The sequence below is a fragment of the Aphelocoma coerulescens genome, chromosome 1 (genome assembly GCF_041296385.1).
Source record: "Aphelocoma coerulescens isolate FSJ_1873_10779 chromosome 1, UR_Acoe_1.0, whole genome shotgun sequence".
Lineage (NCBI taxonomy): Eukaryota > Metazoa > Chordata > Aves > Passeriformes > Corvidae > Aphelocoma > Aphelocoma coerulescens.
The window spans coordinates 50,755,586-50,781,810 of record NC_091013.1 but is presented as its reverse complement, the minus strand read 5'-3'; the positions used below and the strand labels follow the sequence as shown (position 1 = coordinate 50,781,810).

The window sequence follows — 26,225 nt, the reverse complement described above, 5'->3', positions numbered from 1 at the left end:
CTCGCTCTCACTGACACTTTAGAGCGTGTGTAAGTGCAGGGTATATTCCCAGAATTCTGTAAGGGAAATTGCTAGAAATCAGATCTGGATGGGATCACCTAAAATTCACCAGTTGCAAAAGTCTCTTGCCTTGTTCTTAGGGTGACTGTGTCAAATATCTATGTCTTCACTTCATTTGTGAATATTCAATAAGGTTTTTCCCACTCAGGTTAAATACTGAATAGTATTTGTTACTTTTAGTAGTTTGTCATGATAATAAAGGTAACAAGAAGACAGTGATGTTGGATCCCTAAAGCAGCACTCTAGCCTGTGTTTCTCTGCTGCTTTTAAAGTTCAATGCCAACTTGTAGTCTAAAGTCACAAAAATTGTGAGGTTTTGGATTTTTGTTTCATGTGAATAACATAAAATCATTGGGGAGAGGCTCCATGGAGCATTGCTGATCTGAGCAAGGCAGCATTTAGGCATGTTGCATATGTGATGTACCCTGCACTTCTACTGGATATTAATCTGGTGAGATGAGAACATTGATTTATTATTTGCTGTTAACTTGTCTTTGTTAATAAATTTATCTGGCAAATACAACTTAATTAAAAAATTCCTGTGCTGTTTTCTGTCTTCAGTCTGGAGGCCAGCGCTTTGTTTCCTGCAGGGAGCAGTGATAATGAAAGAATGGAACAAATGCAGAAGGACCATGCAAACCAAACTGAGTTTAATGGATCTTATCACAGCTTTGCCACATGCTTCTAAAAATATCTCTCCTACTGTCCTGTCAGTAGGTCTGCAAATTTGCAGCTGAAAGATCTCAAATACAGAGTTAAATTGATTTTAGAAGACTTTGATCCAAGTTTCAGCTAGAAGCTCATGTCTAGAGAATAATTAGTCTTCCCTTTTTTCCACTTTCTTCTAAGGTTGTGACAGTGACACAGACTCGGAACTGCCTTCCAAAATGCATGACTCCCATAAAGATGACAGGTCTTACCGTAGGATTTCTGTGATTGAACCAAAACCTACCACTGACTTCAATCGCTTCTTACCCAACAAAAACAAGCAGACAGGATATGTGCCAGCACCTCTAAGGAAGAAGAGGACAGAGAAGAATGAGGACAACAGGAGGAGCTGGGCAAGTCCCATCTTCACTGAGTCAGATGGAACATTTTCAAGGTACTGGTGTGCGGTCTTAGTAAAGTGGGCTTTGATTTAGAGTTTTTAAAATAAATTATTTCTTTAATAGGTAAAGAAAAGCTGCTCTTGCTGCAATACAAAGTCAAGTATTTGATTTCCCATGTTTTATTGAGGGGGACATTTTGGTGTGGTTATGTGGTTTCGTTTTGGTTTTTTACATTGCTTTTTGGTGTTTGAGTAATGTTTTGAAGCTGGCCAGACTCCAGATGTATTTAATGATCTTAAAAGCAAGTTCATGAAAGATAGACCTATGGTTTTAGTTTCTTGTTAAAGCCTTTCAAAATATGGTGATGAATTTCAGTTGTCCGGCTTCTTGATGCATACAGATGAGATTAGTGGGCAGTTCTTGAGTTTCACCATTACCTTCGTGACTTCACTGTCTTAATTCTATTCCTGTTTCGGTCAACCTCAGTGGATGTGAAACGAATCCTGTAGCTTCCTGCCAAAATAGCAGAGCAGAGTGTGGGCTTACAAATCCAGCTTCCCTCCAGATCATCTATGAGTATGACAGTGGCTCTGATTCAGAAGATGAAAGAAGGCTGCCCGACGTTGTTTTGGATGACTTAGCAAATCGTAGATTTCTAATCAAAAAGAGCCCTGTAAGCTCTGCTGCACCTGGACATCATTTCATGTTGCGCAATGACTCTCCTAAATCTTGCTCGCGAGAAAGTTATCCAGCTGGTCCACTAGCTGCAATGCTTGAACCACTGAGGTCAGAGATACTAATCCAAGATCCAGTAACTATTGCGTTACCTAAATCGCAGCCCTTAAATAACTCCATAAAGTTAGTCTTCTAATCAGCATTTTAACACAGCTGATAATTTGATATGCTTTTTCTGTCAAACTTTGTATTTTTGTTGGAGGAGATAGGATGCTGATATAACCATTTAACTTCTTTTTAAATTTTTTAAAATTTAATATATCTTATTATTTCTGGTGCTGCAGTGATGAAATTGAGAACTAATATGCTTCATTCACAAGGCTGAGCTCCTGAGCCAAAAAGCATGTGTTTTTGCATTCCTTATGTCAAGTTGCTCCTAAAATATCTTAACTGATTGGATATTTTGAACAGTAACCAGAGGAGGCAGAGGCAGTTGGATACTAAAGAGGAAAACAAACCAAGAGTTAACAATCCTTCACAATTATCTGGGTATTTTGATGAGGACGAGGAAGAAGTAGGCATCCCAAACATTGAAAAAGATGATCTCTATTTTCGCAAGCTATGTTCTTCAGCACCAAATACAGTTGTTGCTTTTGACAAATTTCTTCCTAAGTTTTGGACTCCAGAAGAAGAATTGCTATGGAAAAAAATCAAGAAATCCTCTTTCAAACCCTGGTATAAAGAGATTCAAGGGTTCAGGTGCGTTTTCATGCATGCCTGTTTCTCTCCTGTGTGCAAAGCCTAAATAAAGTGTAACTCTATGACTTTGAATTTTTTTCATTTTCATTGCCAGTGTAGCAGCAGGATACGTTTTATTCTTTCTTCTTTTTTTATTTTTTTTTAAATAATTGAAATATTATTTTTGTTATACTGTTGCTCTGTTGCCACTGTGCATTTTACTCAGTGAGTGCATTTCATGGTTTTTTTTTTCTTTCTCCTCTGCTCATTCTTTGTGCTGCTGCACAGTAGAAAGAGATCAGATTCTGAGGATGAGGAATTTGCTTACAAACAAAGCTGTACCATTGCTGCTAATCAACCAAGACCAGGTTTTGACTGGAACAGTAGCTGCAGAAGGGATCAGAATTATAAGCCAACTGCTGAATATGTGGGAAGCTCATTGTCACAGATTGCAGAAGGAAAAATCTTGGAGTCTTCTGATCAGCCCAGGTTGATACTGCTGCATGAGCTGTTCTCTTGCTGCATCAAAAAGAAATGGCTGGATATGCAACATTTAAATGAAATTAAACCGCGTCCCGTGATGTCATGCTTTTTTGGTTATTACTATTTTGCTGGTTTGTTGGGTTTGGTTTTTTTTTTTCTCTTTTAGTGTAGCCATAAGTTGCTGATCTTCTGCAATATACAAATGTGAAAGTGTAAGATGCTACATAGGGTTACTGGCTTTATGTGTGAGCATGTAAGTGTGATGTTTCTGAGCAGGTTAGGATGCTGGGATACCTTTGCGTTGGTTGGCGTGTGCTGCGCTACGGTCAGTGGTGGTGAATGCCAAGTGGTGTCATCATTCTGCTTGAGATACTGCAAGTCTAAACCAAATGTATATTGCAATACGTTGTGATCTGCTTGTCTCTTGCTAGTTAATGATATTTTTACTTCCCTCCTTTTGTTTTATATGCTTCAGTCAGTTTTCGTTACTTCAGGCCCTGCAAAAATACACTGACTACGTGTCTTCCGAAATGGAGACCAGAATTGATCCTACTTCTGGCCCTAGGCTCATAAAATGTAGAAAGAATGTTTCCTTTATACCAGGATGCAAGCAAGGAGATGAGGAAAATGGTTATTTATATCCAGATTTGGAAAACGATGATTTGTTCGTTCGGAAAACTGGGGCTTTCCATGTGAATCAAGTTGTTCTTCAAGACCCCCGGTATTTAAAGAAATTCTCTGAACAGGAGCCTCCTCTAGAGGGTGAGATAATTCTGCAACCCAGAGAGGGCCAAACTGTGATTCCAGACTTGGAAAAGGATGACATGATTTTTCGTAAAGTCCTCTCTCAAAAAAAAGAGGTGCCTTTATCAGGTGCTCCTGACAAGTATCACCCAGCACTGTTTCCTGATCCATGGAGTCTTCCAGAAGAGATCCGGTCCAAATTTCTATGTTTACTTGAAAAAAACGCAATACCAGAGGAAAGGAAGAGCAACGGCAGAGTGCTGTCACCATCTTTACAGCATAAGAAGGATGATATGCTGACCCGCAAGATTGAATCTTGGAAAGTGGGAAGCAATGTCCAGCCAGTAAATTTTATCCCAGGTCCATGCAGTGAAGAAGACTGGAAGAAGTGGGAAGCAATCAGGGAGGCCAGCAAAGTTAGACACAAGAAACGGCAGATGGTGGAGAGGTCAGGTTGTGTCCTGCACAGATTGAGTGTCCTTGAACCCTTACCATTCAGAAAAGCATCATCCTGTGCTGAACCATTCATAGAGTGCCAATCTGCTATTTGTTCATGTTGTCCTCAAAAAAGCTTTTTATTTGCTTTGAATAGAAGCTCATGACTGCAATACCCTATTTTCAACAAAAAGTTATAAAGTTTTCTAGTTTTAGGCTGCCACTTTGGAGAAAAGATGTTCTCATTCCTTCAGACTCAAAGTTCTGCATAAGATTCTTTCCATGGTTGAACAAAAATAGTGATTATTCAAAAGACTATGGAGGCTAGAAATATTTTCTTTTATTTTACAAGATAATAGGTAAAAGCATTTCTGAAACACATGAATGCTTTAAAGACAAATTCTGGAAATGGGCATTCTGATATTCTTGCTTGCACCTAAGTTTAAAAATGCTTGTAAACTGTCCTGCCACAGTTCTGAGATGATTAGATGAAGTGGAAAAAAAAGTGGTTTAGCTGCCCAAAGGTCATGGTGCATGCAAGCTGTGTGTCTATGTAATATTAAATTCCACCATGGCATATTTCATTCTGCCAATGCTATCTCCTTACTTTCCTACAGTCTTGATTCATACTTTCTGCTAATTCTTTCCAGGTATCCTCAAAAGTTCTCTTGTTTGACTGAATACTGTTTGTTAAGTACTTCCTGTCTCTCCTTTGAATTTTGTATTTACTGGGGGAGAGTGGGGTTTTGGATGTTTCCTTAGCTCTGAAAATACGGCATTGCAAGTTGCAGTTCTCCCAGCTGTGCATCATTACTTGTGACTAAGACACTTCTGTGTTCCAGTTGATATTTTGATGTTGCTGCATTTAATTTTTAAGCTTAATACTGTTAACAAAGTTCAAGCTTCACTGAGAAATATTTCTGATGTGCTTGAAAATACTGCATGTTCTAAAAATTCATTAAATAGAATTGAATAGCTATATTATAAAATACTCATATTCAAGAATACTAAAAATCCTCTTGAATTTCCTTGGATTAGTTGTGTTCAAGGATTTATGTGCTAAACTATGTAGGGTCTTTTATTCTTGTACACATCAAGTATGACTCCCATTTAGTATCCGAAATAGTTGAAATAACAAGAAAACAACTTCTGTAAGCCACATTTCTTGTTGGGACTCAAGTTGGCATGAATTTTAATTTCTTGAAATGAGTCTCTTTTGAGCATCATGCTGTTCAACAGCACTGGAATAAGTGGCGTAGAATTAATACGGGGCTCTATTTGTGCAGTATTGCTAAATGAGAAGTGTTGGAAAGTTGCAGGCAGCCTTGTTCTGTCAGTTCTGCCCAACTTTGCACATCATGCAAGTCCTGGTGTGTTTTTTGACTAGTGTCCAACTCCTGATATGCTATTCCATGCTGGCTGGTTCCCAAGCTTTCAGTTTCCCCATCATTTAGTGAGAGTGCTGGTCTGCTAATGGTGTTAATGTTGTTATCAATATCAAGACACTGAATCTTTTCTTTTTTGGTTTCTGATTTCTCAGACTGTTTCAAAAGCTTTCTGATGAGCAAGGGTAAGTTTTATAAAATCTTGAAAGATCATAATGCTTTTTTTTTTGGCCTCTTTTCATCTTTATGCATGCACAGTAGCTAAGAACTTGTGCTGAAAACTTGTGCATGATGCTTTGTTGTTCTGTTCTTTGCGATTTATGTAATGAATGTAAAAGCTATGCGTATGGCAAAAGTTCTCTCTGCTGTCTCATGTATTCAAGTTATGGTTATCAGGCACTTTGAAAATCAGCTCTAATGTTTTATTCCTGCTGAAGTGAAGAATTTGTTGTTCTGTATTTAAATTAGGCTTTAAAACATTCAAAAGTGTAAAGGAATATTAACAAATATTTTATTTTGAAGGCTGTACAGCTAGAATCTGAAAATCATAAACAGCAGTGGTATTTATCATGAGATTGGTGAATGGTCTGGGGTTATTTTATATCCTCCAGGTTATTGAATGCTCAGTGGCAAACTTATTGGTTTGTGTCATGGGAACTTAGATGTTGTTTATGATGAACTGTGACTCAAAGAGAAATAACTTTTCCACTTATTGTGTGATGGCGTGTTAAGTATTTGGGAATGGATGTTGTTCTAATGACTTTTTAGATTTTAAATTTATTTGTTTACTTCTCTATTTTTACCCTGAGGCAGACTTGGTAAATGACTAAACACTTCCAGAAGAAGTGCAAAATGTTTCAGAAGTTGTTAGATGTTAGGAGAGGGAGACTCAGAAGACTCAAGTCACTAGTTAGGTTTTTCAGTTTAGACTGAAATTAAAACTAAGATCCAGTTCCATGGTATGAATATACCTTTACTTAGGTTATATTTTATTTAGGTCTAGATTTTCCTGTTTTGTTGCAGGCAGATATAATACTCAAGAGAAAGAAGTGGAAAGTGTAGTTATATAAGTTTTCTTGAACTCATCTGGAACAAATTTGATACAACCCTTATGCAGGGTTTGGTTACCCCAAAACAGTTCTACATACTTAAGCATAAAAAATGAGGATAAGAACTGTACAAGAAAAGAGTTTCTGCAATAGCAACCAGGCAATTTTTGCTGAATTTGGCACTCTTCTCATTCAGAAAATAGACAAGTAAACAGATACAACTAGTTAATGCCCAAGCCTTTATTTCTAGAGGCCAGAGGCCAAAGTCTCTATGTTACCAATGAAAGTGAGTTCGGCCTCTTGGGAGGAAGTGAAAGTCTGGTTTGTTAGTTCAGAGATCTCTTGGAATGCAACAGATTAGAGCAGGGCTCTGTGCTGAATCTGTTTTGGTTTTAATCTGATTTTTCTGTCATATCAGAGAAGTGCCACATTTTCAAGTCCTGTTAAAACTTATTTACATCCCTCTATCACTCATACTTTGGATAAACAAAACCAAAGGTATTTTTGAATACTAAGAAACAAACAAAAAAAACCCCCCAAGACCCAGAAACCTAGCTTTCCTTTTTATATCACACCATTGAACCTTCTGATGAAACACTTGTATTTTGCTTACTGTCTAGAGGCTTGTGGTCAAATCTCATCAGGAGTCTTGTCCTATATCTAAACTAAATGTCCCATTATGTTTATCATTGTGATGTGAAAGAATAAAGGAAAAATAGCATGTGGTGGCGGGGAGCATGAAAGGTGAACTCTGAGGAGTTTAGGTTAAAGGGAACCAGCGAGTAGAAGTTCCTGGGGGAAACTGTAGCCATGTTGAAGAAGTTAGGAGGAAGATGGCTGTGTTAGCCATCCCAGCTTGGATGGAAAGCATCTCAGAGGCTTGGGGAGGACCAGCATAGGCTAGTGAGGCCTGTGACATCCATGAACCGAACATTTAGCAGTGAGTGACTCTTAATCTTCTGGAAATGTGCATCAATAACTGATTTGATTTTATGATTAGCCTAAGGAAGGAAAGAACAGAAGGTGATACTGGGGCTGTTACAGGAGAGAAGTCAGAGGATGGGAATTTGAATTTGGGGATAGGGGATGCCTTTGGGGTCAAAGAAAGAAACAAAATCAGTAAAGAGAATAACAGGTTTAAGCAGAAGTAGCACAGTTTTATGAGGAGTTCAATGTGAATGATCAGTGTGGAGATGTACAGAGCTGCTTATTCCCTTAATCTGATTTTATTTGCTCAAATATCCAACTAATGACTTGAGTGCTGGCACTAGAGCACGTCCCAGTCTTGCTCATTCAGCTGCCCATGTGTTTCCTGCTCCATTCAAAATAACACTCATGAGCATTCAGTTGTACTAATATAAATCTCTCTCTCTGAAGGTTTCACTCGTGTAAAATGAGCGCTAAGATGTTATAAAGCTGAGTACTCTTTTCCCTTTCTAGGAGTAAATCTTTGAATGATGTCAGTGCAGAGGAGCTGCAGACAATGCGCAAAATCCGTTATGAAGAGCTTCAAAAGATAAAAGAACAGTTACAAGAACAAGATCTAAAGTGGCAAGAAGTAAGGACTCCTTTTCACCTTTCCTTGAGTGTCCTGCTTGAAGTGTCACCGGCCTTCAGTGTCCCTAGTAAACAAGCTTTGGCGTGTGTGCAGCAATTCACGGGGCTGTCTTCTAAAACAATTCATCTCATGCAGCTACTAGAGTTTTTGGGGATGCCTGTTTAAGGCAGAACTGAAATTATTTTAAATATCGTCCTAAGTTTCTGATTAATGCTTCAGGATAAGACTTGTATGTATTGTAATAAAGCCTTCAGGCTTGATTTCTGTGGACATAAAGAAAAGTTAGGGCATAGTTTCTTGTGTTATCTGAAATTTTTGAATACTTTTTTTGGAGAAATGTTTGGAATGTCTGAGTATTTGATCCTCTGGGAGAAAGGGGAAGAAATAATACTTCCTCGTGCAAATTCTTGAGGCTCCTATCCTCTAATAATTCTGTCTTAAATCCAGCTTGTCACCTGTATGGTAGCTTTGCACAGCATCATAAGTGTATCTGAAGACCTTTCAATTTATTAAAATCTCTTCTTGACAATGAGTATCAATAAGAAGCTGAAATTAAGAACAAAGCACCAAATAAGAAGTTCATAGTTGTTTGTTTAATGCATATCAGCCATCTCAGTTCTAATATTCAGTACTTCCCTTAACTCAGCTCTGGTGTTTCATGGATAATATTGCCAGTTCACATTGCAGTTTTACAGAAATGAAGAAAAGACAGAAATATCTGTTTTCAATTTAGAATTTAAGGCATATTTATTCTCAAGCTAGTGTATCAGTCTAATATAGTAGTGATTTGGAAAAGCAATGATACCCCAAACTCTAAAGCCCCTAACAAAGAAATACAGGTGGCATTTGCATTAGTTTTCAATTATGTGTGAAGTATTCTAGAATAAAATTGAAAATGTTAAGGAGGGGTTAAAGAGGGCAAAATGACATATAGTCCAATAATTGCAATTGTTAACTCAAGGAGGCAGTGAGTCTGCAACCCTAACTGGAACATGACAACCCCTTTATTATTTAGGGGAAAGGTACATGAAATTGTGGCTGTGATGCAGACATGCAAATAAAATCAGGGCAATAAATAGGATGTAATAGGATGCCTCTGTAAGTCGATGAGGTCTTGAGAAAATCTGATGGTGTACATTCATGTTATTCTAATAGGATCTAGCAAAATGGAAGAGTCGTAGAAAGAGCTACACTTCAGAATTGCAAAAGAAAAAAGAAGAGAGAGAAGAAATTGAAAGGAGAGCTTCTGAGGTATCTGGAAGGAGTACCAAGTCACTGAAAGAAATGCAGCAGGAGAGGTAATGGTCCTAATGGGAGTATTATGTTGAGGAACATAAATCTGAGCATTCTTATTCCTTTGAATTCTTGAGCAGCTTTTACCAGCAAGTTGAAATTGATTCTGCAGAGATCTTGACAATTTTAGTTGCAAAATAAAATGTAGAAATCTAGGCAGTTGAAGGACTGAATATGGTTTTCTAATGCACTGTTTGCACAGAATGTTAAACAGGTTTCTCTATAAATGGTATTTTACTCTGCTATCCATAAATAAAGGTACTGAGAAGTCAATATTTGCATTCTCTTTAAATTAGTTGAAACAATAGCATTGAAATGGATAGTTGTCTTTTTTTATTCATGGATAAAGTTAACTATTTCTCTTCCTTCTATCACTGAATTTGCTATTCTTTCAGCTGCTGTGGAGAACTAAAAACCAGAATTTTAATGTATGTCACAGCGTTGTAAACTTTTACTTGTTTTCCCCTTCATCCCTAATTTTTCCTCTTGGTATTTACTTTCCGAAGAGTAAAACGTGTAAACTGCACAGGACCGTTTTTAGTGGTGATGGTCTTATCTATCTAGCTATTTAAAAAGGCATGTATGACTGAGCTGAAGGTAATATGCACGACATGTATTCATAAAAGAAATAAATCTAATCTTTTGGATTTGCTTTTTTACTTATTTGCAAGGACAAAAATTAGTTGCTTGAATATATGGATGCTAATTGTATTGAATGTTCAGTATCAATAAGAATCTTAAAAATGATGAGTTAAAGATTATCCCTGTAGTGGTTGTTACTTTATGACAAAGAAATGAATAGGAAAAAAAAAATTAGCTGAACTTCAGTGCACCATCTTATTTAGTTATCTAAAATTCAGCATAGCATTTTCATAGAGCAGAAGTATCGAGCAGAGTTATACAGTTCAGACAGTGTTATGGGACTACCTTATTCCTATTCTTTCCTAAATAAAGTCTGAATTTCTGAGGATATGTAACTTGAATAGCTATATCATTTTCTTGGCAAAGATTTATGTCATGATGGCAGCCTGATAATGTGATAGTAGTATGCCTGAGTGTTATGAGAGTCCTGAACTGGGTAGGAGGTTAAAGAAGATAGATTTAAAAATGTATGAAAATACTAATATATTTAAACAATTATATTCATTTTCATTTACTGGAGATGTATTATTTGGCCTATGCTCTGCCCTAAATGTTCACTAGTTGAAAAACTTTAGGCCTGCCTGTTTGTTGGGTTACTTGGCTATTTTAACAGGCTTTGTTTCCATAGGCAAGAGAGAGATCAAGACTCCTATGAGCAGCAGAAACAGGAACACAACTGGGCATATTCCCTGAATGATGATGTGTTCAGTGAAGAAAAAGCACCTTCCACAGTGGCAAAAGATTGGTCAGCAGCCAAAGATTACCGTTTGGAAGAAGATACTTCCTACAGCACTAAGGACAGCAAAAGTGTATATGCCACCCAGCCACCCAAGGAGAACCTGTCGGAGAGCTCGGCTGCTCGAGAAGCTCCTGCGCCGCCGGAGAGCCTGGCGGAGGAGCGGGAGCAGAGCCCAGCTCTTTTGTCCACTCGCTACTCAGTGAATGCTCAAACTGGGTCAGCTCAGGTTTCAGCTTCTCTCCCAAGAACTTACCAGAAAACTGATACCTCCAGGTTAACATCTGTGGTTACACCAAGACCTTTTGGTGTCCACTCAAGAGGAATCTCGTCACTTCCACGGTCGTTCACGGTAAAATTCCGCTTCATTCCTGAAATTTGTAAATGTGGGGTCTTCAATAGCTGGGGGAACGGTAATTTTAATGTTTTGGTTTTTTTAAAAAGTGTCTCCTGTGTGATGAAGGCTGTGTAAATAGAGCAGGCAGTTCTGTTGTGGCTTAGATGTTTACGTGTGTTTCTGTGCTTAAACTCACCCCTGGAATTAAAGCTGGCAACTATATTTGGTAAAATATTCCTTTTATTACTTGTAGTAAGTCTCCTTAGTGTGCCTTTTAAAAAAAATTGTCCTTGGAGGTAATTGGTAATTGTCCTTGGAGCCAGGTTAACACAATGAAGTGTTAAAGATAAATTTTTCAGGTGATAAGTCTCCTCTGCTCTGCTGACTTTGTTGAAATTGAAATTTTATGCTAGCCTAAAATTTGTCTACCCTATAAAGCACTGGAAACAATGAAATTGATTCCCCCCTGCCACATTACTGTGATAATTTTCATCATTTTCTCCTAAATCCTTATTAGTTTCAGTTTAAAAAATAATTCTGAGCAGATGACTTTAACAAGTTTATCTTAAGAAGTCTGGACTATTTGTTCTGCAAGCATTTCAAGAGAAAAAAATATGTTTCTCTAAGTAGGTAGCAATGGGTACAGGAACCAGAATTTGCTTCAAAGGGGAAGGTGTTTTTGTTAAGTATAAAGATCACGGAACAATTTAAGGATTTCTTTTTTTTAAAGCACATATTTACCAAACTGTCATTTTTGTCCTAGATGGATGATGCTCAGAAATACAATGGAGAAGTAGAAAAAGCTAAAAGAACTCAAACTTTGTTCACCAGCATTTCCTTTTCACAACCAGACTCTGCACACCCTCTCTCCACTGGTGCATTCAGAAGCAGAGGTGAGGAGGAAGAGGAGGAAAAAGGTGTTCAGTCAACACCTCCTCCTAGTTTGCCATTACCTTTAAAGTTCCAAGACCAAGATTCTGGAAGCAGTATTCCTAAGCCAGACTATGGCATTCCTCCTGATTCTCTTTCACTTGCATCTTCTGCAGAAACTGCGAGTCCAACAGAGCCTAAGGATTCAAAATCCATGGTAAGTGTGGAAATAATGTGATTACTTGGTGTAACTGAATGCCACAGCAGAATAAAGAAGAAATTAACTAAAATTGCATCTAATGCAAATATTTTTCTGGTAGTAAGAGGACAGCTCAGAGACCTGCTATTTCCTTTGATTTAATTTTGGGGAAGGAGAATATTTGGGGGGAAAAAATTTACTCTTTTGATGAATTTTTCCCTACCCATTTTGTCTTGTGCTTAATTTTATTTATGATTCTAATTCAAAATAGTTATTCTACATATCATTTCATGCTTGCAAAATTTCAAAGCTTTTTGTTATTCTCCAAATTAGCACATAAAATTGTGCATACAATCAGATGTGACAGTTAGATGAATTATCTGAGCTGCTGTAGCATTCATTTGCACTTTTAAGCTGGTGGTTGGTGGAAAATAAAGATCAGCTTTTCAAAGGCTGGCCATAAACATCAGTATCACACTATCCTTTTTTCCATCTGTTGCAGCTTGAGCCCTATTTTTTTTTTTTTTAGCTATTTGCTTGAATCTAATTAATGTTCTCAATAGTTTTGAAGCAAATTGCCATCTCTTTGTGCATGTGCTTATTGGATAAAGGGTTGGGTCTTTCAGTGTTCTTTTTGAAATATGTGTCTTAAGTGCTGTTTCCACCAACTGATTGCATGTTTCACCAACAATAGCTTTAATTTTTGATACCTTTCTGTACTATCTGATGATGCAGTTCATAACCCTTGAAAGATTTGCATTCCTGATCCTGCTGTAAAACTTAATTGTGCCAGTTGCTTGAGTGAAGGTCGTAAGACCTTGGATGCTGATTTATGAAATCACTTCCCATGCCACCTTTTTAGAAATTGATTCGCTTCCAAAGATTATTCTTCCTAATTACATGTGGAAAAGAAATACATTGCAGTTCAATACCTCTGATACCTCTTGGCCATTGTAATTAATTTATCATAATTTTTTGAAATTGATTGTTGTATAAGGAAAGAGATCATGATCTTTTTTTCTGTGTTGTAGCAAAAATAGAGGAATTTCTGGTTTTATCAGTGAAAACTGCTAGATTAGATATGAATTCTTAGCATCTCTTTAAGCAAGGCAAATGCGAATAGCATGTACTAGGTCCATATATTTTTTTCCCCTGTCATTAGTTGTGTGATTATAAATTCCTTCTAGAAGTGAGTAATATGGAGGGGCTATTTTAAAAATTTTTTTTAAAGTTAAAAAAAAATCTTGATTGTGTTATAGCTTAACAAGCTATAAGTTAAAGAATGCAAGTTGCATATGATGTGTTTGTAAATCATTGCAAGAGAGATTGATATAGTTCACTAGTCATCACGGCCATAACGCCAGGCCTGGGGAGCCCTGTTTTAGAGATGACCTATAAAAATGATAAAGTTGAGTGTACAAAGTCACATTACTCCTCTGACAAGAGAGATACATTTGAAGAGTCATGTTGTGATGGTGGAAAAAAAATTAAGACCGGTAGCAATTTCCAGGAACACACTCAAACTCTAAAGGTTTGTATGTTCTCTAGCCCAGTGTGCTAACCTGTTTAGTAGATTCACTTTTAATATTCTCACCTAAGGACTGGGGTTGTGTGGGAGTGTTTGCAAGTAGCTGTGTTGTGAAGAAAAGACATAACTTCTACCCTGGGCTGTAACAGGGAGTGTTTTCCAGGGAGGATTCCTGTAACATGAGGCGATCCCTTGGGACGATGTCATGCAATGTTGTTTTCTTCTGTGTCCAGTGCTCGGGTGCTGCTGAAGCCACCTCTGGCTGCACCTCCCTGAGACTCCGGCTGGCTGCATCTGCTTGTGCAGTGCTCACTGTAGCTGCCATCTTACCAACATAGAAGCTTGGAGGAATTGGCATAGATTTCTAGACTTTTAAATATTTTAAGTTAGGGAAAATGAATCCCACTCTTCAGGAAGGCTGGTTCACTAGGGAACTGAAATGTAGGTGTACATTTAATGCATGTGTAAAAACGTGCAGGGTCCCTTCCATGCACATTTTGCTGGAATATATTTATTTTATCACTGTTTGACAGAAAAATCTGTCATTTTTCTTTCCTTTATATTGGTGTCAATGTCATGCTAAAAAAGTGCATAGCATGCATTTGGGTATTTTAATTGTTTTTAATGAATTCGCATTAGAATGTTAATGTATGCAACACATGCTCATAATGTAGTGTGGGATTGAAAGCAAGTGTTACAAAATGTTTTCCCATTCAGATATTCTTGTTGTTTAAAATGGTGATGTTAGATTTTGATTCAGATTCCGAAAGCATCTTGAAAGTCCATTAAAGCCAAAGATCTGCATTTAGCTAATTTTGGGATTAGTTTTATTACCTAAGGCCTCCATTACAAAATTCATAGGAAGCTGGCAGTATTTCACACAAAATCAAAAAGATGATTGTGCACCCGATTAAACCTAGTTGCAGCACTGAGCCTAAAGGAAACTGATGATGTTCATGGTAAGATGTACAAGAAAATAAAAAGATTGATTACTGTTATCTTGCTTTTTCACATCTCTGATGCTCTCTCAGGAGGCAGTACATGTCACAAATTCCCAAGACAATACACGAAGAATCATTTAGGGGTTTAATTTCCTCCAAGTTCTTAAATTTTTTAGCATTGTGTTAGAGAACATTTAAAATAGAAATGCAGAGTGAAATATACGTGTAGAGAAAATATAAATGTAAACTGAAAGCACACCTGTTTGAATAAAAAGCAAATGAGTTAGTTAACTGACTTCAATACTGTTTCCTTTGTTTGTGATGCTAATAATAGATGATTAAAGTGCACATTGTGAGCAGCCTCACTTATTTAGAGGATAAACTTTCCCTCATTTAGATTCCTGTGATACCAGATACTGTAGTGTCATGTTTTATTTTTCAGGAACAGTACAGTGAAATGAGAATCAGTATAAACCAGAGACCTGGCCACAGTCGCAGCTTTGGGTTTACAACAAATTGGAGTTCTTCAGGAGCCATTGTACAGACAGTTGAAGAAGGTAAATATGTTATATACACAACAATTTTTCTTCTTATGTTCAGTTTTCAGAGGCTTCTAAATTAAGGCATTTGCTGCTAAGAATGGTGCAAACATTTTAAAACATCATGTATAGAACTGAAAAATCAGTATTTAGTTTGCTAATGTATTTCTGTGAATCCTCATCTCTTGAAGCAGGTTGAATTTAGAAATATGAAAATGCATTTTCCTAATTGAGGAAGGTATAAACCTTATTTGTTCACCGAGCCTCTTGCAGAACAGTATTTATGGGCACATACACATACAGATTGTTTCTTTCAGCTAAGTTTAAAAGATTTCACTTCACATGGTTTGTAAACATATGCAGAGGGAACTTAGGAGTTAATACTCTTTTTCCAATTTCTCCTTTCTTAGTCATGTTGAATTTTGGAGACAGCTAATATTTTTAAGTAGTTGCAACTTCTAAATTGATTTCCAGTGCAGTTTTTTTCAGTTGTTTTAATACTGAGGGAAAGCAAACATTTTTGTCTTGAGATGATGCATATATAAAGTTTTTCTAACCTTTAATAGTCTTCTGCAGAAAACAAGCTCGATTTTCTAAAAAAAAATAAAGGCAACAAAAACCCAAGCAGATCACATATAATGCTTGTTTTCTAAACAATGGTCTTTCCCATTGCCAGTAATACTTGAGGAATATTGAATTGCACCCTTCTTTATACCTAACAGAAGATCTTCCTGAGAAAGGAGAAATAACTGGAAACTTTTAATTTAGTTAGCCCTATATTATGGTTTCCAGAGAGGAAAAAATACCATTTAACAACACTTAATGAGCAGTCTTGAATTTATTTTTTGTTTTTCAAATTCAAGAAGTGAAGAGGCCTTTCTTCACTATATCTGGGTACTCTTCATAATTAGATTTGCTTTAGGATAACCCTACTTGAGCAGGGAGGATGGACCAGATGAACCACTGTGGTTCCTTCCAACCTGATCCATTCTGTGATTCTGTAACTGTTAATATTCACTTTGCCTGAAGAATAACTTTTACTTTGCTTTCCCTGCTGCTAGGCTTCTGGTTTAATTTCCCTCCTTGGAGGCAGGGGTCTGTGCATTTGCATTGCCAGCAGGAAAGGAGAAATCTGAGCGTCGTGAATGTTCCTGCTGGTCATTCACAAAAGTCCACAAAAGTTCTTGGGGGCTCTGTCCCCAAGGAGAAGGTGAAGGTCTTGTGGCTGTTGTCTTTGTTAGGCTTTATTTCTCTTCTCACAGGGAAGAGCACAAAGGATAGATTGAACTGAGAACAAGCTGTATTTCGGTGTTCTCGTTTCTAGCCTATGTTCAACACTTTTTTCTTCCAACAAGTGGCTCATTTTGGCTTATTCGACAGCTGTAGCTCCTTTTAAAGAAATTAAGGATGAAAAAGGTGAATGACCCATTGAAAGAGTAGTATATGCTTTCATCTAGGCACTTGGGAACGTTGTATTTGCTATTTTTAAGGATAAGTCATAGGATAATTCAGGTTGGAAGAAACCTTGGAAGATCACCTAGAGCAAAACACCACTCAAAAAAAAGTCAAGACGGAATTCAGGCCGAGTGGCCTAGGACTTTTACCCATGTGGGTTTGAGACCCTCTGGGGATGGAAACTGCACAATCTCTCTGGGCATTATCCTCTCAGAGAAAATTTTCCTAACTTATCCAGTCAGACCGATCTTTGTCCCAGTTTATAACCACTGTTCTGTGTTTTCCTGCCATAAATTTCAGTAAAGAGCAGGCTTGTCCTTCTCAGTGACCTCCTGATGTGTACTGGAGGGGGCTCCTGTTAAGTTCTCCTGCAGCCTCTCTTCTCCAGGCTGAACAAGCCCACACTCCTCAGCCTTTCCTCAGAGGTCAGTTGCTCCAGTCCTGACCATCTCATTACCTTACCCTTTAACTTGCCCCAGATTATTGATATTTCTCTTACAGAGAAACACCAAAACTCAACACAGGATTGTCCATGTGGCATAAGAAGTGTTGAGTGAATGGAATGGTCATTTGTCTTGATCTGTTGGTCATGTTATTGTTCATACAGCCCTACCACTACCAGGGTTGCCCCAGCCTTGCTCTCCAGCCCATCAGTAACCAGCCTATACCATCACTGGGCTTAGTCCTTTTCAGGAGCAGGACTCTGCATTTGGCCTTGTCGAATGTCAGATTCGTGCTCTCAACAGCAGCCCTGCCTGCCAGTGTATTGGTCACCCTCTCCCTTTTGACAAGGTCTGAAAGCTTGATGAGGGTGTGTTTTGTCTCCTTCTCCTGCTTATTGGTGAGCAAATTAGAGAGGGTAGGTCCCAGGATAGATCCCTGATGAGATCCACTTGTAAGCAGCCTGCAGGCTGAGAAAGAGCCACTTCCCAGAGAGCCTGATAGCCCAGCCAGTTTTTTACACATCTGGCCATTCTGCCCTGCGGACAATACCATCCCAATTTTGGTACCAGGATACTGTGGAATATCATGTCAGCGGTCTTATTAACGACAAGGTGGATTGTATCCACCTCTCTTCCCTCATCCACAGAGATCTAGTCAATTCATCGTTGAAGATAACCAGGTTGGTCGAGCGTGATTTAGGCTTGGCAAGTCCAAAACAAGGTTCTAGTCACCTTTTTCTCTTTCTTGAGCCCAGAAAAAGCTTCCAGGAATACTTTCTCTGATTGTCTTGTCTTCTTAATTAGCTGTATGATTTGCTTGAGATGATACCCAGTATTTATCTTTTTTACTACTTATAAATGTCTCTGTATTCTACATATGCTATTCCTTAAACTGCTAAGAAAACTACTTGGTAGACAAAATTAACTTCTTATGAGTGTTCTCAAAAAAGCTAAGTAAGAGTTAAGCATGTAACTCATATTTCAGTGAGACCCATTTACCACATATAAAAAAAGATAGTGCTCATTTTTTACAGGAGTTTTCAACCTTTACACTAAAAATTAGGCAAACAGAAAGCCTTAAAGTCATTGATCTAGATATTGTTCTGCCAACTTCCCCAGTGCCATATAATCTTTATTGTTTCAGTCCTTTCACTTTCCCTTTGCAATAATTTTCTTGAGATTGTGTTGATATAGGAGCACATGTCTCTGATCAAACACTTGCAGTCATGAAGGACAAAGTAAATTTGAGCCACATCCTTCAAGTTTTATTTTTTTTTTCTATCACTGGGATAGTGTTTATCTATTGGAATAACAGCAGATGGGGATAGGTTAGAGATAACTAAGTACATATGGAATTTGGTTGGATTTGTTTTTACTGGGGACTAGTAAGAAAGAAAAGTCTTTTACCTTTTTACCTTCAGGGAAACCTATGAAAAACATAAAAACATTACATATTTTATTTAATGAAAACTAAATCCGTTATAGGAATGTAAAGAAATTATTGTTAATTCCTATAGTCTTGGAGGAGCTGGATAGAGAAAAACAACTCGTAGCATACAACTTTTGGCACCTGAATTTCTGGCCAGTCTCTGTGGGCTTCTCTGGAGGTGCATCGGAGCAGAAGCCCACTATAGGCAGCCTGGTTTGCACTCTTGAGAAGTCTTTTTGTCCAGAGACTGGAGAAAGAGCTGCTGGCAAAGTTACACACCAAAAATGGAGCAGTATAAGTTGTTCTGGCTATTTTAGGTCTACATGTGCAACCTAGAGACTGCTGCTATTCATTCAATCTGTATGGTTGGGGTATGGTCTGGATATGCCTTTCTAGTAATAGTACAGGAAAAACTGTGCAATCTTAAACTCCCTTCCTTTCCTAAAACTGAGCTGAGGTATACTGTTCACACCTCTGAGCTGGGTCTTCTCCCTGACAAATTATTTGAGTAACATGAACACGACCTTTTTTTTGGTTACTAGGGGCTTACTCTGTCACAACTCAAGACAGAAATTATGAGTTCTGATGACTCTGCTGGAGCCTGAAGCATTCCTTGTCCCATGAGCATAAGGCTTAGTCCAGATGTGGTCAAATTATATCAGGCTCCTAGAGATGCTTGTTTTTTCCAGTGTAACTATTGTCCATGTTTCTTCCTCCAGTGAAAACCTTACCTTTTCTTCTACAATACTGCTTAAAAGCAATCGGTGTGTTTTGAAAATTTTACTCATAACAGCAAATGAAGTTTTTAGTCCATATTTTAAGAATTATGCAGAAAAATATAATATGGAGCGATGTTCTTCTAGCAGAGTAACAAGTGTAGCTTTTTAGTGAACTGTGATGAATCATTATTTGCTGCCATACTAGGAAGAAGAACATTTCTTAATTTCTTAACTTTCTCATGTGTGAAGCCATCTGAATCCTTAGTGGATGAGGCAGACTTAAGCAGCATTTTAGTAATGAGTCAGAAGAAACTCAGGATGAAGCATATGGTGTCTAAATTTTTCTGTCATACTTGTCCACATTTGTTTCTAATAATGTAATAGAGCATTGTTCTTGGTACATTTTAAGTAAGATGTGTGGATTTCAATACTTTGGAAAATACTTCCACTGTGTAATTCAAACTTGTTTTATTAACATGAGGGTTTATTGTGCAATCCTTTATATTTTTACTTGGCTTTTCTATTTTCTATTCTGCTAAGGGAATAATTCTTAATGGAAGAACCATTCATATGTAATCCTTAAAATCTTGCTTGGATAGTCTGAGTTTCTCAGCTCATCCATTTTCTGAATTAAATAGAGAAAAAGTTTATGAACTGGTCCTCTATGTTCTCTGTCCCTAGTCTAGTGAGACTGCCTGCCAATGTGTAGCGATGAAAAAAAGTATAAAGTGCAGCCTGTCTTGCAAAATATCAGTAGATTCAAAGTCCAACCTGCCGTAAAATTTGCTCTTAATAGATAAAATAAGTATAATCCAGAGAAATCTAAAGGGACAGTACCCAGCAATATCTTGAGTCCAATTACCAATCAATTCAGAGCTAACAAACTATTCTAGCAAAGCAGTAAAGCAGCATGCTCTTGTCAGCAGAGCTCAGAAAATGTAAATGAGAATATGAGAAAGCCATCTTCTACTGGAATGAACAAAGTGCAGGCTGGTGGTTTTTTTTAACAAATAAGAGGATTACCCAAACATTGGCTGAATTTCAGCTAATTGTTGGATACAGATGTTTTGGTGCTGCCTCTCTCTGTCTCACAGATTATAAAGGTGAGTTAGTGAAGGGCAGACTGAACCCAGAGATTGTTTATTAAATGAGCTAGCCAGAATCTGAAGACTTACAAGTTCGGAAGACTGCTTTCTTTATTGTTCCCATAAGTTCTAAATTGAAAAGCTACTTTGATACTGAGGTTACTGAGCTTATGTTACAGTGTAGTGAATTTCTCTGAGAGTTTCTAAATATCCACCATTAAGCATTTCTTTGAATGATTCCCTAATCCACCCTCTTCCAATGACAACTGTGATAAAAAGAAAAAATATGAATGGAGACATAATTACAGTTTTCTTCTGTTTTCTGCAGGCAGCCCTGCGGCACTTTGTCAACTGCATGTAGATGATGAGATCATTGCTGTCAACGGCACAAAGGTTTCTCATATGGACTACAGTCAGTGGGAAGAGGCCATCAGCAGAGCACTAGAAACTGGAAACCTGGTCATGGATGTCAGACGATATGGAAAGAATGGTGAGTTGTTTTGTCAGGCAGATACTGTATGCTCTGTAAGGCAAATAAGCTTTGTCTCTGCTGTACCTGACAGCTGAGAGTCCTTATTACCCTTACGGAAGTAATACATATCTAAGCTAAGTAGTTTGCCAGCATTTCTGTTGCATTTTAACACAACTTGGCTTTTTAACTGCTTGTGCATTAGAAATGTCTTGACAAGAAAATCTACAAAACATTGAACTACTGACCTCATTCTTGTGCTCTGGCCTGTTTCTGAGAGGATGGTCAGGTAAAAAAGTGTGCAACCACCACAAAAGGGAATCTAACATTTTCTTTCCTGCCATACCACAAGAATGAAAAGGGTCTGGTCTCTAAAGGATAGTTATTTTTAAAGACCCTCTCTCTCTCAATCTCCAGCTCTTTCTTCAGGAAAGGAGGATCTTGTGTTCATTTCTTCAGGGAGCATTTCAAGTGAAGATGAGCTTGTGGGTGATGTAGTGCCTGTGTGTTATGATTCTGGCCATTGACCCAAATACTGTGGTGCTGTAATCTCTCCCGGATGATACTACCCATTCTGGGTAGTGAGGGTTTCCATCCTGGCTGACAGCCTTGTAGCATCTCTAGACTTGCCATGGGTTTAATCAGGAAACCTTTTCAAAGTTGTAGGATAATTTTTGCAGAGTTGGAAGTGTGACCAGTGACTTCTTTCACGGTATAAATACAAAACATTGTTTTAGTGGGAAGGTAGGTAGAATAAGTTACCAGCAAACTGGGGAAAAAACAGTGTGGTGATGAAGAGACAGGAAACAAATCACTTTATAGGACCTAATACAACTGAAGAGTAAGATTAGTGGCATAGAACTAATTGAATAAAATTTTCAATAGTAAGGCTAGGACAGGGAGAAATGATGGAGTGTGTGAGAAGAGCATAGTTTGTCTTTGCCTCATCAGTTTGCTAGTTTAGTTTAGACTTCCTTTTCTTCCCTGTCTTTGTGCTTCCTGATGAGCATGGACGTGAAAATGACCCTTCCCTGGATATAGTGTATGAGGCTCATTGTGCCTCGAGTGAGTAAAGTTGGCAGAATTTTCTCAATCCTTACTAATGCTAATGAAATAGTTTCCAATGGATGCTAACTGCCCTTTAGTGTTCAGCTGCTGTAGCGCATATCAGCAAAGCATCTGGCAAACTTTTACCTGGCTTATGACTAACACTTGCATTTTTGGGGAAGGCGGTCTGCTATAAATGCCCTTTTTCCTGTCTTCACAAATTCCACCTGATTTGTGTGTCTCCCTCTTCTGTTATGTGTGTTTTTGTGTTATTTTAATGTGTTTTCACTAGCTCTTGTTCTGTTCTTTGACGTTACTGTCTATATTAATTTCTTGATCCTCCACATACCAAAAAGACTGGGGCAAAGACCTGCCTTCCCTGCCACATGTAAGGCATAAAATCCTCAATCTCACCAGTATGGCTACCAACATTATAGGTACATCTGAAAATAAATGGATTGATGCAACTTCAGGAGAAAAAGTTTCAAATGTTTCCACCATATCCACAAAAAGAGATTTCTCCAGCAGCCTTCAAAGTTCTGTGAGTATGTTTTTGAAGGTTCATGGGATTTGGGGGGAGGAAGAAAAAATGTAATGTCTTCATAATGGGAGGATGGAGAAAAGAACTTCTAAATCTTATGTTCCTTAAGTAGTACAAGTATAGGACCCTGCATCTGAAATACGGAGATGTAGCTATGTATGTATTAAGGTAAATAAGATGTTTTAAAGCCTTGCTACTGTCTATTCATGAGTGAACACTGGTGAATGATAAATATTAAAACATATGCAGACTATTTTTTGACTAAAACATATAGAGTGTTTATTCTCCAGAGAAGACTTTGACCTGCATTATTAGCCTAAATGGAAGTTGCAGCCCCAAGGAACAGGAGAATATGGGCTTTCAAATTACTTGTAAATAAAAACCTGCCTGCCGAGGAGCTGAAATAGGAAGATCTTGGCTTCTGGCATTTTCTTGGAAGCTAATGGTTTTTATTTCTACAGCAGTTCACAGCTGGTTATTGATTCCCTCAAATGCCTGCAGTTGTTTTATTATAAGATACACTAAGGAAGTTTTAGATTGTTTTGTATCTTTCTATAAAAACATTATGAAGTGTTTCATGATATCTGGTTCCTGTCAGAAGAGATGTGTAGTTGGATAAGCTTCCACAAATCTAATGAGCCTAAGACATTTATTTATTTATTTATTTATTTATTTATTTATTTATTTCAGGGTACAGAAACAAAACTGATAAACGGAATGCAAGGAGATCTTGGCTCTAATGAACAAAGAGGTAAACCACTGTTGCTTTTCATCTGCTAATTGTGTGGTTTGTGACAAGCACAGACACTAAACCTGTAATGACGGCAATCGTTTTACAGTGGGTGAAGTGAGACCTTAATGAACTGAAAGCCAGACAGATATCACAGAGATCTTGTTGCATCCAAACTGGGTGTAGTTTGCTTCCACAATGTGCTAGGCAGTTTGAGAACTGACAACAAACCTTCAACGAACGCCCCTGTCTCTGCATTAGTGGCTGTAAATTTACTGTGTGGTAGAGGTGAAAGAGAAGGAGGCACATGATTTATGGTAGTTGCTACTGCACTGTGTGGAGACTGAGTCAGTATGAGTATTGATTTATTTTGCTGCCCAGGAAGAGTGTAGAGTACTCAACTTTTTGCTATTTTTGCCTGCCTCTCTCAGTTGTGAGGTTTTGGGGGTAGTGGCTGTTTTCAATATTATTACTTTACTTTTATTCCTGGAGAACCATACTGATGATTCTGATATGAAGAATTATTGCATATGATGCTATGAGCAGTTATAGCCTTACTTGACAGCAGTGAGAGAAACCAGGTATGTATACTTCCTAATGGAAAGTTCCTTAAGTAGGAACTTTCTATTTTAACTTGAATATATATGACAATTCATAGAAGAATTCCCCCAAGATATCACTTGCCCTCTGGAGGTGTTTTCTGGTGACCTTGAATGGTGATTAGGCTCCTCATTCAGATTTGGCATCCCAGTCAAGGATGCTTAAATTAGACAGGGAGAATCTGAGTTCAAGTTTGGCACTTGGGCTGTTTTTATAGTTGGATGTTGTTACTGATAAAATGAAATCCTAATTAGCATATGATGTAACCTCCTAAGGTTTTCCTTTTTGTTTCAGGGGCTTTTTGTTTTTCTGAAGTGATGTTGCAGTATATGGGAGGTCTAACAGAAGTTTCTTATCCAGTGGTTATAGTCATTAGAAAAAAAGGCACCTCATTGACTTCTTTATATTTTTTGTATTTTTCAAATAGCATCTGAACCTATTTCTTTGAAAAACTTAAAAAGACGGTCACAATTTTTTGAACAAGGTAAATCAAAGAGCTAACATTTCATGTACTTCCATGAAATTGTTCCCGCTGCACACTCTCCCTAACAAGTCTGGTGCTGGGTGCTCCTCCTCTTCAGTGTTGTTTCTGCAGTTACAATGAAGCAACATAATTAATTTCCCTTCTTTTCCCAGGGTCATCAGGTTATTCTTACAATTCATGGGTCTACCTTTGTGGTAATGGGTCTTTGCGTGTTCTCTTATATCTATAGCTGTTTAAATCTCTTCTGTGTTGTTCATACTTTTTTTTCCACTGGGTAGAAGTAAGAAGGATGGCACTCTCTGTTCAGGTTTGCTACTACCTACAAAACAAGAATAATGGTGAATATTCCAGCAGTGCTTTAGAGAAGATCTCAGAGCTGTTGATGAAGTATTTAACTCTGGATTTGAGTTGCAGCTCTGTGCTTTCGTGTAAATTGGTGTAAAACGGCATCTGCTGGTTTTCCACTATGTGGTGATGTCACAAGATCCCAAGAAGACCAATATAAATTTTGAATTTAATATGCTAGCTCTTTTAAAAAAAGGCAATAAATGAAGCACTCAATTTTGGTTTTGTAGGTTGCTTTTCAGCATTTTGCATGTCACAGCTCACATACTTCTGCTAATGTTGTATGTCTTATGCTGTCTTTGGGCTATGTATGCCTTGCTGTTTTGCTGTAGCCTGAAAGAATGAAATTCTGGCCCACTGGAAGTTCAGTTGAGTTTTGCCAATGATTTGAGTGGGGCCAGGATTTTGCTTTTAGTGGTGATGATTTCTGGTTTTTGCCAGAAGCGATATGTGAAGTGCCACAGCATATATCTGTGTTTGTGGTTCTGTTTGCTTTTAAATACTTCTTCTGTATCTGCAATATTGTATCAGCAATATGGTGGTATTCTGTTGTTGGTTGCTGTGTTGATGTTGGAGTTTTGTTGTTGTTGTTTGATTTTTATTTTATGGCTGGCAGAAATTTGGTTTTTATTTTAATTATTTTTGTAACAATATTTGAGGTATTTCACTTGTGCTTGATGGGGAGAACAAAGTTGTATTTCTAGAGTATATGTTAAGTACAGCTTGTTAGTTTTAAACTTTTTACCCTTTAGCTTTGCAGTTACATGAAAGATTCCTGTGGAGTTCAGCATAAGGTTACAGGGGTGAGAGAAGAAGGGAGCAAAAACAGGTGTTGTCTATGCTTCCCTTTAATATTTCCTGGCACAATTGCAATAGATCAAGCTGATTACCTGATTTTCAGTGTGGCTGTTGAGATCTGACAGTGAAGACAAAATTGTACATATATAGAATGGATGCTAACCTGTGACTCATTAGAGTCTTTTGTATCCTAAATTTGATCTTTTTTCAACTTCATGTGATTATACTTCAGAAAACTGTTGCGAGCTTTTTCTTTCATGCTTTTTTTTAAACTTAAATTTGGACAGCTAGGTAACAAGTACACTGTTAACAAACAAAAATAGTGATGGTGCTTAAGAAATGATTATACTTAAATTTGTGTTTCTCCCCACTTTCTCAGCTTTTAATATATTAGCATAATACACATCTCTCTCCAATAATCATCTTGGCACAGGATGATTAAGATTAAGGCCAAGTGTGATAGCCTCAAATAACAAAAGGTTTGTGGTGAATGGTGACAAATTCACTGAATTCGAGTGTGCTTGTGGAAGTAGGAAAAAAGGAAAGTTGGAAAGCAGAAATATATGGTTTTGAGATAGAGAAGTGGATGTCAGTTGCTCTTAATTCATGCCAGTAAATGAGCAGATTCTCTATCCTTGTGCAGCATTCTGGGTGTTGGTCATGCTAAACAGTTGGATTTCACAATAATAATAGGAGATGTATAGTAAAGAACCTTTGTATTGCTACAGTGGGAGATGTGCTGCTAATTCAAGAAATTGCTGATGGCACTTGTAAGCATGCAAAGCTTTTAAACAATTGTGCACATTAGTTGAAAGCACC

The 26,225-nt window shown here is 37.7% G+C and overlaps 1 protein-coding gene across 11 annotated transcripts in view; it reads left to right on the top strand.

Annotated features, from left to right (window-relative positions):
- The window catches only part of LMO7 (LIM domain 7), a 131,853-nt gene that overhangs the window by 88,278 nt on the left and 17,350 nt on the right, over positions 1-26,225 (top strand). For 3 of the 11 annotated variants that reach the window (XM_069008867.1, XM_069008901.1, XM_069008921.1), the window contains 15 exons: positions 910-1,162; positions 1,596-1,895; positions 2,256-2,543; positions 2,811-3,011; positions 3,481-4,197; positions 5,725-5,754; positions 8,059-8,176; positions 9,332-9,474; positions 10,740-11,199; positions 11,948-12,271; positions 15,165-15,279; positions 20,721-20,882; positions 22,265-22,449; positions 23,140-23,200; positions 24,207-24,263. In XM_069008867.1, coding sequence (XP_068864968.1) covers positions 910-1,162; positions 1,596-1,895; positions 2,256-2,543; positions 2,811-3,011; positions 3,481-4,197; positions 5,725-5,754; positions 8,059-8,176; positions 9,332-9,474; positions 10,740-11,199; positions 11,948-12,271; positions 15,165-15,279; positions 20,721-20,882; positions 22,265-22,449; positions 23,140-23,200; positions 24,207-24,263 — 3,414 coding nt within the window. Of the gene's footprint in view, positions 1-909; positions 1,163-1,595; positions 1,896-2,255; positions 2,544-2,810; positions 3,012-3,480; positions 4,198-5,724; positions 5,755-8,058; positions 8,177-9,331; positions 9,475-10,739; positions 11,200-11,947; positions 12,272-15,164; positions 15,280-20,720; positions 20,883-22,264; positions 22,450-23,139; positions 23,201-24,206; positions 24,264-24,415; positions 24,458-26,225 lie in introns of all 11 variants that reach the window. The other 8 variants (XM_069008896.1, XM_069008878.1, XM_069008888.1 and 5 more) reach the window with 8 other exon arrangements.